Here is a 12,772-nt window from a genome sequence, read left to right on the forward strand (position 1 = left end):
AGAGATGAGGTTGGGTGTGGCTCTGGAGAGTCGATCGTCGTCGTCAGTTCGGAGGCAGAGCGTTGAGGGGCGGTCACGTTACTTGCGCCCAACTGAGACAGAATTATATTAACTACACTGTACCAAAAGGACAAACAATTGCAAAGAACAGAAGAGTTGAATAGTTGCAGAATAGTTCAATGCGTCTGTTTTGAATAGGGTCACTCCGAAGCAGCCAAGTATGCACTGGCAGCCGCCACAAGAGAATGTTTCTAGAAACATAAACAATGCAACCTACTATATAGTACGGAGTACCTTGGATGAATATTGCTATAACATCTTAATCAAGGATGCAAAGAAGTGATATCTTATGTGTCTGGCACAAAAAGCGAAGTACATCGACTCTATGTATACAGAAGTATGTTAAGAATTGCTGAGAACAAAATACAATAACACCTAAATAATCGATGAAGATCATAGCTCATCTCTAAAGAAAACTTCCTCACTGCCTTGTTCTGCTTCTCCAGGCGAATCTTCCGGTTCGTTGGAGTTCCCGACTTCAGCAGCAGGCTCGGGTTCAGGCTGCTTCTGACCCTTCTGACTCTTCTCGTCGTCCTTCGCAGCAGGAGTCTCAATCTGTTCAGACTCGTCGGGCACCTGTGCAGAGCCATCTTCTTCTTCCTCATCCGACTCGATAACCCCGCGTAACCCACGCTCACCATTGACCTCGACCATTTCCAAGGTCCAGTCTCGGCCTTTGGCCTCCTTTTCCAGGTGTCTCTTCAGCGTTTCAATTTTGTCCGGATCCAGGTCATACTTTTTGAGCTCATTTTTGGACAACACCTGCACTTTGCCGTTCTCGCGCTTGGCCACTATGTCCACTTTCTCTTCGCCGACGGACGCCACTCGCCCCTTTTCGATTCGTTTGCCTTCTGCCCCGACCAACTTCTGGGCGCCAACCTCGATATCTCCGACGATAGGAATATCGGATAACGGGATTCCCGATTCCACTAGCTTCTGGGATAATTGGTACTCTCTCATTGCTTCCCAGTCAGCAACTTCTTTGTGAGCTAGAATCTCGTGGCAATCGACCGGATAGACTTCATCCTGTTGTGGGGGCAGGAACGCGACATCATTGCACAGACGCGGGGTATAGACGACCATTAGGTAGGAGCAGGTAGTGAGCTCCTTGATCCATCCGATCCGGTCTGTTGACTGGGGGTGGCAATGGAACTGGATCTCAATCTTCCGGCTCTTGCCTGTTAGATCGCAAACAGTCCCACCTTCGAGCTTCTGGACCAGGTACCGCGACCCTCCTTTCGTCTGGAGCTCCGCCACGTCCGTTGCCGTTCTCTTCTGCATCGGTTCTTCGTCGATATCACTCCGGTCATCTTTCCGGGGGAATCTACCCAGGACGAATGAATGAGTCGTTGGGTCCTCCATAGGTGGGTAGCTAGGGATGCCACCTCCAGCCGGCAGAGCATGGAACTGCTTGATCTGCCTCTTGTAGCAAAGCGAATAGGACCACCATCCAGAAACGTAGTACATGCATTTCCCTTCCAATTCGCGGAGCAGCTCTAACCCACGATCTGTTGCGCGTGCCAATTCCCTTTTTTCTTCGTCTTCGTTCGGCTCGTTCGCTTTGGTCTGGTTACGATTGTCAAGGTCCACCCGTGGTATTTCGCAAAGGAATCGCTGTCCGTCGAGGTTCATCGCTTCGTAGGAGAATTCCGGGGCTTCGCCATCTTCACCGTCGCGATTTGCTTTATTCGAGCCCGACATGTAGACTTGTGCTTGTTTCTGTTCGACATTTGCGCCGGCGTATGCTGAAGCGTGCTGTGCTCTTAGCAGTTCATCTGCTTGTGACTCGAGAACGTAGTCGTCTGGGAATCGGACTTGGTACTATACGGACACAACACGGTTAGCAAAGCCCACTAGGAAGCCATCTATACGTTCGATCCTTTGAGAGCCTACCTGGGGATGTGCTAGTAAGTCATCGTGGATGTTGAACATTTTCTTGCCAGCCCACGCGCCAGACGTGGCATGTGTCAGCGCCAGTAAAGGCGTGAATAACCGTGTGCGTCGTGTCATGCTTTCAAATAAAATCAAGTATCAATTCGTTCCTCGGTTTCTCTCGTCGTCCGGAGCTGTCACAGCGATGGTATCCGACGCTGATAGAAGAGCTTCCCCGCGGTGAAGTCGGAGCTCTCAGTGATGCGCAATGTCCACACTGGAAATTCTTTTTTGTTTAGAGTGTTCGGAAATAGAAAATATCTTTAAATCAATTACCAAATTCGTCAAAGCGACAACGATTTCCTGGGGAAAGGATGGAGATGCAGGGAGATTACAGGCCAGCTGTGAATATCGGACCGAGCGCCGGCGATGATACTGCACGTGCAAGTATACAAGACATAGCAATATAATTGATTATATTAAGCAGGGCAACGACTATATATCAACTTAAAAATGCATTCAAATATGCTGTACATAAGCTCTAGGGTCATCAATAAGTGTATCTACTCCGTACGGAAACTAGGTCTCCAGGGATATGCTTGATGAACAGCTACAAGAATTTTTAGCTGTCTCTGTGCACCTCCGGTTGTATTAGAGTCTCACATTCGGCAATGTACTCCATACATATACAAAGGTATGAGCCCCAGAATAACTGTGTTCAATAGTTATGCCGGTTAGTTAGTTAACCAGTTAGGCCAATTCATACCTTACCTTTCAGGCAGACATACTTCGGAGTAAGGTTTACCCTTTGCGGTGCTGACAGAAGTCTGACAAAACGGTGGATCAGCGGCGCACTCCACAGATCGAAGGTTAGTGATGGATTGGAAATCCTGAGACGGCCAATTGCGATGCGACAATTGCAAGCATGAACAATGGCTTATAAGGATTAGAGGACTGTGACTAACGCTGACAGCTTGCTTTTAAATTCTGCTTCCCCCAGACTCATGAATTTTCTCCTGTTTTCCCTGCTACCGTGCCATTTCTGTATAAATAGCCCCCATCCGGGTCGATGAAACTGCTTCTCTCATTCTCAATTTGCATCCTAGCAATTCTCCTTTCTTATACCTACGAACCGGATCAGATCAAGGATTTAGTTTATTATATTCAGGAACGAGTCCCAGCTACCTTGTCGCAGTACTTTAACACCAACTCCACAATTACTCCACCGAACACCGAGTACACACCTATCGTCCACCCAGTCACCGAAATGGCTCTTCCCCGTGCGATCCGTCAGGCTTTCCTTGCCATTGAACAAGGCGAAGGTGCAGGCGCCCGTGTGCGCCGCTCTATCGGCACCATGAAGCTCCGCAACTTCAGTCCCTTCCTCATGCTCGACCACTTCACCATTGGCAAGGGCGCCGGTTTCCCCGACCATCCGCACCGCGGTCAAGAGACCATTACCTACCTTCTCTCTGGCGGTGTTGACCACGAAGATTTCGCAGGGAACAAGGGCACCATTGGCCCCGGCGACTTGCAATTCATGACCGCAGGAAAAGGTATCATGCACGCGGAGATGCCCCATGAGAACCCCGATGGTAGCCCCAACGTGGGTATGCAGCTTTGGGTCGATCTTCCGGCGAAGTTGAAGATGTGCGAGCCGCGGTACCGCGATCTGCGCGCTAGTGAGATTCCATCTGTTACTATCGATGATGGCCGGGTTACTGTTAAGGTGATCTCGGGTCAATCGCACGGTGTTGACTCCGTTCGTGACCTCGCGTACACTCCTGTTTGGATCCTTGATGTCAACATCAAGCCCGGCGGCAAGATCACCCAGCCTCTGCCCCAGGGTTGGAACGCATTCGCGTACACCCTGGGCGGCACCACGGTCTTTGGCTCTAACGACTCGACTAAACTGATCAAGGAGTACCACAATGTTGTCTTTGAGCAGGATGGCGGTTATGTGGAAATGTCTGTTCCTGACAATGCGGAGTCCGACTCTCGCATTTTCCTTGTGGCTGGTCAACCGCTCGACCAAAAGGTGGTTCAGTACGGTCCTTTCGTGCTGAACAGCCAGGAGCAGGTTTATCAGGCTATGCTTGACTTCCAGACCTCATCGAACGGATTTGAGAGAGTGCGTGGGTGGGAGAGTGAGATTGGCAAGCGGATGGCATGGTAATCGATTTGTTCGCGATATATATATATATATATAAATAATGGCGTTTGGTCTGTGTTCTAGTCATGATTATCTATTTGTGTGATTTGATAACGATATAGCCTTCTGTTGCAATTTGCAGTTTAGTTCAATTAATGATAGCCAAGATCTTGAGGCATCCATGCAGTTTCATTTTCGTGCACAACAACCATAGTGGTGGAGCGTAAAATTCCAATCAGAACGATCCAGAATTAATCAAACCCAGATGTACTCTGTATATCTCCGACAATAAGGAGCGTCCAGGTTGTGGTCAAGCCTCAGTCCTCCAAGGATAGTCGGATATCCCGAGCGGATAAGCCGAGATGTTCGTTTCGAGACGAAACGGCTAGAACCGGAGAGTTGAACTCGACGACGATCCAAATAGTGGACAGAGCAGTGATTGATTAGATGTCCGGTTCCGGAAGGACGGGAAGTCACTCTTGCCTCTGATTCCGACTTTATTATTCCGTGCAGAAGATCAGATAAAGCATCTGCCACGGGATATCACTTCAGCCTCAACTCTTTCTATACTCCAATTTCAACAACTACGACCACATCTACCACCCTCAGACTGCTTTATAGCTCTGCTGTCATTCAATATCTATTCATGGTGATGCGTTACCAGGGCTTAGCCCTGCAATCCTCTACAATCTCTCCGTCTCCACTGCCCGGACGCGTGGACCAACTTTGGCTTCTCCGAAGTCCTAACGATACCGATAGAGCCCTTAGTTGCCTCAAACCGTGGGCCCCAGGCAATTTAGTTTGGTTTTAGCTTGGTTCAAGAACGCTGCTAAAATGGAGCGCATACGTCAACCCTCCCAAGCCCCGTCAGCCTTGAAGGGACGGTTTTTTTTCGGCTGGATGGTATAGGGGAATAAATAGCTTCTCTACCACTCCTTCGACCCTCGATTTTCATGTTCATGTGGTCGCAAAGATGAAACTTCACTCATTTGCTCTTCTGTCGACTCTTTTGGGTTCGGCTCTCGCGTCGACAAACTCCTCAGAGGGTCTCCTGAAGGCTGATGGAGGTAGGTCTACACCACGAGAGCCTGGATGAGCATTCGCACTGATGATTGCAGTCTCCCTTGGTGAATGGCAAGAAGCCTATCGAAAAGCCTCCCACTTCGTCTCTCAGCTCAGCACCGCCCAGAAAATCCAGCTAATCACCGGTAACGATGTTAACACCACCGACGACACCTTCAAGGCACTCCAGTTCCTTGATGGCTCCATGGGTCTGCAGGACTACTTCTACGCCTCTGCATTCAGTCAAAGCTCGGCTCTGGCTATGACTTGGGACAGGGAGGCTATGTACGACCAGGCCCGCGCCGTGGCTACCGAGTTCTATCTCAAGGGTATTCAGGTTGTCAATGGGCCTACCACGCAGCCGATGGGAAGGACTGTCTGGGGCGGTCGCTTGGTTGAGACTTTTGGTCCGGATCCGTATCTGAACGGTATTGTTACTGGGCTGAGTACTAAGGCGTACGTTGATACTGGTGTGATTGCCGGTGCCAAGCACTACATCCTCAATGAGCAAGAAACGAACCGCACGTCCGGGGGCGGCGGCCCTGGTGGTGCTGGTGGTGCTCCTGGCGGAATGGGAGCATCGAACTCCTCGTCTAGCTCCATGCCACCATCGAAGCGTGCGTCTGGGGACTCTAACTCCAGCTCTAGCTCGGCTCCCTACTCGTCGAACGCTGACGACAAGACCTTGCACGAGACGTATCTGTGGTCATTCTACGATGGTGTCAAGAACGGACTGGGAGCTGTCATGTGCGCCATGACCAAGGTCAACAACACACTGTCCTGCGAAAACTCGGACATCCTGCGTAGGCTACTCAAGACCGAACTCGGATTCCCCGGTATGGTTTTCCCAGACACCATGGCACAGCAGCACGCCTTGGCTAGCGCAGTCAACGGCCTAGACTACGGGTCCAGCAGCCTCTGGAGCACATCGACCATGAAGCAGTTCCTCTCGAACGGCAGCCTTCCACAAGCTCAACTGAACGACATGGCCATCCGAAACCTTATAGCCTACTACCAGGTCAACCTCGACAACGACACCCAGCCCGCTACTGCCGACAAAGATGCCTACGTTGACGTCCGCGCAAACCATTCCAAACTCATCCGCGCCAACGGCGCCAAATCCCTCGTCCTGCTAAAGAACACCAACAACGCCCTGCCCCTGAACAAACCGCACACAATGGCCATCTTCGGTGCACACGCCGGCCCCGCCACCGCAGGCCCGAACACCGAGTTCAGCGTCGAGGGCTCCGGCCCTACATACCAGGGCCATCTGGCCACTGACACGGGATCCGGACAGAGCTCGTACCCCTACCTCATCACCCCGCAGCACGCGCTTACCAGCAAGGCGGCCGAGGATGGTACCATGATCCGCTGGATCCTCAACGACACATACAGTGGTGGTAGCGGTTCCACTTTGGTCATGCAGGGCTCAGACAGCACGGCTGTGACACTATCCATCTCCACATACGCCGAGAACATGGGCGTCTGTATCGTCTTCCTGAATGCACTAGCCGGCGAAGGCGCAGACCGCACGGAACTGTACAACGTCGACCAAGATAACCTGGTAAAGTCCGTTGCTGAGAACTGCAACAACACCGTCGTCGTGATCAACACCGTCGGAGCGCGTCTCGTCGACCAGTGGATTGAAAACGACAACGTCACGGCCGTCGTGTACGGCTCCCTCCTGGGCCAAGAATCCGGTAACTCGATTGTGGACGTTCTCTACGGCGACGTGAACCCCAGCGGCCGTCTCATCTACACCATCGCCAAGAACGAGAGTGACTACAACGTTGATCTTTGCTACACTGCACAGTGCAACTTTACCGAAGGTACTTCCCCCTCTCTATAAAAACCATCTTCTACTAGGTACTAACCACAGCAGGAAACTACATCGACTACCGCTACTTTGACGCCTACAACAAAACCCCCCGCTACCCCTTCGGCCACGGCCTCTCCTACACAACCTTCAACTACTCCTCCCTCCACATCTCCCCTCCCACCTATCTACCTGCATACCCAACCGGTACCCTCTCCGTCGGCGGCCCCACAGACCTCTGGGATACTATCGCCAACATCACCCTGACCATCAAAAACACTGGCTCCCGCGCTGGTGCTGAGGTGCCGCAGTTGTATATTGAGTATCCCGAGGCTGCGAAGCAGCCTGTTCGGCAGTTGAGGGGATTTGAGAGGGTGGAGGTTGAGAAGGGGGAAAGTGTGGAAGTAAAGTTTGGGTTGAGACGGAGGGATATTTCTTATTGGGATGTTGGGGCGCAGAAGTGGGGGGTTGTTGGTGGGAAGTATGGGGTTAGGGTTGGGGCGAGTTCAAGGGATGTGAGAATTGAGGGGGAGTTTGAGTTTAAGACTGTCTGAGTGGCTTCCTTGGAGTGAGGTAGATTTTTACTTCGATACGTTACGTATGTATGTACAGTATGTGTACTGAATATAATGCTTCTGAATTGTTATTGATAGCGAATATGGCTACACAGTTGAACAATGTAAAACAACCCTGGTTATACTATGCTCCTACCTTACCGTATATCTATGATATATTCTCATCCTAACGAACATTCAAAGCGCAAAAAAGAGTAGCTTGTCTATCTTACAACTCGCATACAACCCCGAGCACTTCGTACTCATCACCAACAATGACACCAGACAATCCAAACACGCAACAAACAAACTATGAAACCAATTACTTGGCAAAGTGCAAGTCATATCCCAGCCAGCGGCGAGCGTTCACGCCTGTGACATCCAAGCCGGGAGTGCCATAGGTCAAGGGCGCAAAGAACCAGAATCCATAGATCGTAGCGCCAAGAATAACCAAAGTAGCGATCCATCCTGCGACAATGGACTTCGTGCCCATGCGTTCCGAGGCCTGCACGAAGCGGCGAGGAGCAGCGGTGCGAGACTTGCCAGATGGGTCATCAGTCGCCTCGGTGGTAGTCTGATTAACGGAGATCGGCTGGAGGTTGAAGATGAATTCAACCAGGGCACCGGCCACCAGAGCAGAGGCCAGGTGGGCGGGAAGGTAGTGGTGCAGGAAACGCTGGCGGCCCATGAGCCAGAAGGGGAAGTAGTGAGCTGCCCAGCAGAGGTAGAAGAAACCAGTGCTGTTGTACACACGAGAGCGGGTACCAGGGCCCCAGACTGTTCATGTTAGTTTCGAGACTATCGGGAAAGGATGAAAGGAAACATACTCTCTTCCAAAGCATCGACTCCGCGTCGAAGAGACAACTGGTCTGCACCAATGATACCAGCAAAAACAGCCAACAAACTGCTAGCAATCCACCATCCAATGGGGTTACCAAGGAAGTAGATCTGCTCCCGGGTGCTTTCCTTGGTCCAGAAGCTGACACCGCGCAGGAGGAATGGCCACTGGAAGGGCTCACTGGCGTACGGGTGGCTGCTGGTCAAGGCATTGTTGTGCAAGAACATGGCCCGCTGCAATTCTAGATACTTCCGGAGGAAGGGCAGCTGCTTGACCTTGCGCTCTTCCTTGGACAGACGAGGACTGTCTGCCGGCAGCGACTCAATGCTGTCTACGTACCACAGGTTGCTGGACTGCAGGATGTTCTTGTTTCCGTTGATTTCGGCTTGCTTAAAACCCCAGTCCGGCAAGGGTGTCGTGTGCGTCCACATGGCCACGCGGGTGGGAACATGGATCAGCTTGAAGTGACTCGACAGAGTTCGGAAGTCCTGCTGGGCCTTGCCGTTTTCGATCTTGATCTCAAACAGCGTGTCGTTGTGTCTCTCGCCATCGGCCAATTCCTGCGTGACGGTGGTGAACTCCTGGTTGGTCGGGTAGAAAGGCGAGGCTACATCGTGGGTCAGAAGAATGGAGTTCGTTCCTAAATGACGCAGCTGGATAATGTCGCCGTTCTTCACCGAATGAACCTCGCCATCGGCCAAAGGCACAGTAGGCAGAATCTGCCAGTGGTTGTTCGTGTCATTGAAAGGATATCCGGTGACCTGCTGGCCCTGGCTCGAAATCCGTCCGTCGTCGTAGCGCAGAGGATACCGCTCCCAGTGGCTATGAAGGAGGGTCTTGGTGTCCTTGTGCTTGATCGTGATACTGTCGAAGTACTGGATGCCAACGGACTGCGCGGCCATCGCATTGTCACTCAACGTTTCCTGGAACTCTGGCGTCATGAAATCATCGCCCGGGCCGGAGCGGTTAAGGATCGTGAAGTGGACCTGGAACCAGAAGAGATAGAAGAACAGGGGCAGGATAACCAAACTGAAGAAACGGGCCACAAAATGCTTGCCCCATTGGAACATGGAGAGGGCACCCCGTGGACGTCTGATGTCCAACAAGTTCCACAAGTCGACAACGACCGCGGCACCAATGGTGATGAAGGTGAAGACACCAACGTACTTGGTCGAGATGACGCAGCTCAGCGACACACCGGTCAACAGGAGCCATTTCCACCACTTCCGAGTAAACGGATCATGACGCAACTTGTAGAAACGGATGTAGCACAGAATGCTCAGGGCCATGGCGATGACCAGGGTTGAGTCCATGAGAATCAAACGGTCCTCACCAATGTGTGCATTGTCAAACAGAACCAGGCCGGCCGACAACACGCAAGCAGGCAGCGAATATCCCGACTCCCACATGATCTGGAACACCACCGGCACGGTGAGGGCACCGAGAGTCGCGGGCATGGCACGGAGAGCCACATAGGGGACCTTGTTCTCAATGTACGATTCGCCGATGTTCTCGAACAGGAAGTGGCCGTCATATCCGATCATCCATCCCATAAAAGCGAAGAGAAGTTTACCGAACGGAGGGTGGACATCGAAGAAGTAGGTGCGTTGGAGGTAGTACGAGGCGAACTTAAACAAAGCAACCGAAGTCAGATCTCCTGTGTCTCTCTCGAAGTAGGCGTTGGAACTTACCTTTCCGAAGTGCACCTCATCGAAAATAACTTCATCGGGGTAAGAGATGCCCCAGAATCGAGTGACAAATGCCAGCACAGTCAGAATGGCCATGGCCAGCCTATAGCTCCATTCCGACTGACGCTTAGGAGCCACTGAGCCCCCTTGACCAGCAAGTAACGGCGAAGAAGCATCGTCCGAAGCATAGTCAGCCTCCTTCTTTCCGCCTCTTTTACGGAGAGACGGCGAAGTGCCAGACATGTTGAAAGAAAATTGTATAATCAAGAAATCAAGAGAGCGACCAGGAGTAGAAGAAGAACTGCGGAAGTAACAGGGGCGTTAGTTTAGGACAGCAAGAGGCACTAACACCATCACGGACCAGGACAGCACACTTACAGGAAGCAATTCAACAAAAGGAATCAAGAAATGAACATGAGCAAAAGCGAAAAGGAGGGGCGACGGTGAGGAGCTGGTTGCGATGCGGATTGCGTGTCGTTTTTGGGCGGATGTTTTGGCTTCAGCGGAACGGAAAAGGCAGAGGACCGATATAGGAGTATACACCAATTTGGAGTTTCATGTGAAGAAACATATATAAATGCACTGGAATTTATTCTGTATGTATATAGTTCAATTGATAGCAACCCAACTCCCAAGCCATACTATATATCTATGCCTAGACTCCGTCCAAGACACGCTCTGGAATCAACAAACAAGCTCAAACTCGAAGTAAAAACAACAGAAAGTCGTTACTCGTCAGCATCAGTCACGTCCAGCAAGTCCAATTCCGTTTTAACCAAAGACTGAAACTCCGTTCGAGAGATCCCGGTGCTCTTGGCTAGCCGGAACAGGCTCTTGACGTTGGAGGTGATGTGCTGTTTGACCCCTACTTCACACGCAGACCGGTTCTCTGCTTCCAATTCCAACTTCGCTACTGCATCAGAGCTGACAGACGAGTCGGACGACGGACGTGGGTGATTGAGTGACATGGCACTTTCCTCGTTGGCTGCTCCTGGTGCGTAGCCGTTGGTCCGCGCAGAGTCTGTAGTATCGGACCCATTAACCTGCCTTTGCAGGAGACTGGCCAGCAGGTCCCCATTAAGTGAGGTCGGCCCCACCTCGGGTTGTTCCTCCTCAGGGTCATGGTTATCCATAGCTGGCTGCACATCGCCATATCGAGAGAAATACGATGCTTCAGATGCATTTTGTTGTTCCAGGGAAGAGATGGGGTTCGGTGCTGGTGTCTTGACGGCCGGGGTTCGTCCCGGTGTCGCATCGTACTGGGCCCAGTATGCAGCATCATCTTCGTCCTCTTCTTGCTCTTGCTGTCCTTGGCCGTTTTGCTTGGCACGTTCGTCATTCTCCGCAGCCCGCAGTGCATCCTCCATCAACCTCTCCTTGGACTGCGCATTCGCCTCCCCAATCGAAGTGGACCATGTCTCCTCATCCTCCGCCGCTCCTTCTCGGGGTAACAATTCGGCCAGTCGCCAGCCTGGTCCTTCATTCTCTTGATCAGGCGCGCACCAGAGGTAGATAGCCTTTAAGCAGTACTCGGGAAGCGCGACCTGTGCATGGAGCGTCTCTTCGTCAATCCGTTTGTAGCTCACGGGCAGTTCATCGGGCAGCTCGATTTCCCCCGAAACAGGGTGGGGCTCGAAATTTGTGCCGTCCACGAGAGCCTGAAGTTCCTCTCCTTTCTCTGATTTCCACGAAAGTAACCGGAGCCATGAATCACTTGGGGAAACCGAAACAGAAGTGAGGAACTGGACTCGTTGGCGCAGAATCGGGGACAAAAGAGGGAGGAGAGCTGGAGGAGGACGTGGCGATACGAATGCGGTGGGGAGGCATGCCAGGATGGGAGGCAGTAATGTGCGGGGATCGGGGGGGTGTATAAGTTCGACCATGTTGTTTGATTCAGTATACTCAGTTGAAGCAGTTAGATGAAGGGGTATAAAAAAAGAGGGTGGTCAAAGAGTCTTTGTTGGCAGTTCAGAAGGTGCGTTTGTTTATCGTTATCAGCGGTGGGACCAAATGGGTCTTTGTATGGATCAGTAGTACGTAGTAAGTAGTATGGACTATTCCAATGACAACAACAGAGCAGAAAGAACAAAAAGAGAAGCAGCAGCAGGGAACCCTCACCCTTTAACTGTTACCCCAGAGCACTGCTCCGTACTCTTGACGCCTCTCCTTTCGCCCGGCGTGGGTCAATGGCGCTTTTTGCGGGGTCGAGTTGGGGCACCCAAAGGAGAAATGGAGATTGAGTTGCTGTTCTTTTAAAGGACTGTGGCAAACACCGATTCTTTGCCTGTCCTCCATACTATGTACGGGGTATTATGTACAGAGAAGCAGATATAACTTATCTCACCTACAGATATACAAATGACCTGTTCTATTGAGAATAACAGACCATACATAATCACCAGTGAAGACAAGAGTATTTGCTATCTTATTACAAGTACAAGTGCGATGGCATGCAATGTTGGCGCCGAGAATTCCCCAAACGGGAAAAGTGAAGCTATACAAACTGAGCAAAGTTTTCAACAGCTGTTCTATCACTATCACAATTGTGTGCTCTGTATTTTGTACTGTTCGGGTGCTGATAGCTGATAGTAATAATACTCCGACCAGGTCAGCCCAAGGATCTGCGCGGGCTAAGTAGCCCACCGGGCTATTTGGCTATTATTGATTCCTCGAGCATCGACTTTGAGTTTATCTTGCTTTTTCAGCTGGCCCACTGTGATAGTCAACTCG

At 51.4% G+C, this 12,772-nt stretch overlaps 5 protein-coding genes across 5 annotated transcripts; 2 read left to right on the forward strand and 3 right to left on the reverse strand.

Annotated features, from left to right (window-relative positions):
* Positions 1-453: 453 nt before the first annotated feature.
* YOS9 (PRKCSH domain-containing protein) lies at positions 454-2,070 on the reverse strand (the record flags this gene model as incomplete). The annotated part of the gene is made up of 2 exons (XM_043281863.1): positions 454-1,881; positions 1,954-2,070. 2 exons carry the CDS (start codon positions 2,068-2,070, stop codon positions 454-456), a joined length of 1,545 nt encoding a protein of 514 aa, XP_043139300.1.
* A 931-nt stretch (positions 2,071-3,001) lies between these two features.
* Positions 3,002-4,108, forward strand: ACHE_60665S (pirin family protein; the record flags this gene model as incomplete). The annotated part of the gene is made up of 1 exon (XM_043281865.1): positions 3,002-4,108. The coding sequence occupies one exon, from the start codon at positions 3,002-3,004 to the stop codon at positions 4,106-4,108; it is 1,107 nt and encodes a 368-aa protein (XP_043139301.1).
* A 949-nt stretch (positions 4,109-5,057) lies between these two features.
* Positions 5,058-7,516, forward strand: ACHE_60666S (uncharacterized protein; the record flags this gene model as incomplete). Its single annotated transcript, XM_043281866.1, has 3 exons — positions 5,058-5,151; positions 5,203-6,975; positions 7,029-7,516. 3 exons carry the CDS (start codon positions 5,058-5,060, stop codon positions 7,514-7,516), a joined length of 2,355 nt encoding a protein of 784 aa, XP_043139302.1.
* A 322-nt stretch (positions 7,517-7,838) lies between these two features.
* On the reverse strand, positions 7,839-10,285 carry pmt4 (dolichyl-phosphate-mannose-protein mannosyltransferase; the record flags this gene model as incomplete). Its single annotated transcript, XM_043281867.1, has 3 exons — positions 7,839-8,293; positions 8,344-9,982; positions 10,046-10,285. 3 exons carry the CDS (start codon positions 10,283-10,285, stop codon positions 7,839-7,841), a joined length of 2,334 nt encoding a protein of 777 aa, XP_043139303.1.
* Positions 10,286-10,770: 485 nt separating this feature from the next.
* Positions 10,771-11,925, reverse strand: ACHE_60668A (uncharacterized protein; the record flags this gene model as incomplete). The annotated part of the gene is made up of 1 exon (XM_043281868.1): positions 10,771-11,925. One exon carries the CDS (start codon positions 11,923-11,925, stop codon positions 10,771-10,773), a length of 1,155 nt encoding a protein of 384 aa, XP_043139304.1.
* Positions 11,926-12,772: the final 847 nt, after the last annotated feature.

Source organism: Aspergillus chevalieri, chromosome 6 (assembly GCF_016861735.1).
Source record: "Aspergillus chevalieri M1 DNA, chromosome 6, nearly complete sequence".
NCBI classification, from domain to species: Eukaryota; Fungi; Ascomycota; class Eurotiomycetes; order Eurotiales; family Aspergillaceae; genus Aspergillus; species Aspergillus chevalieri.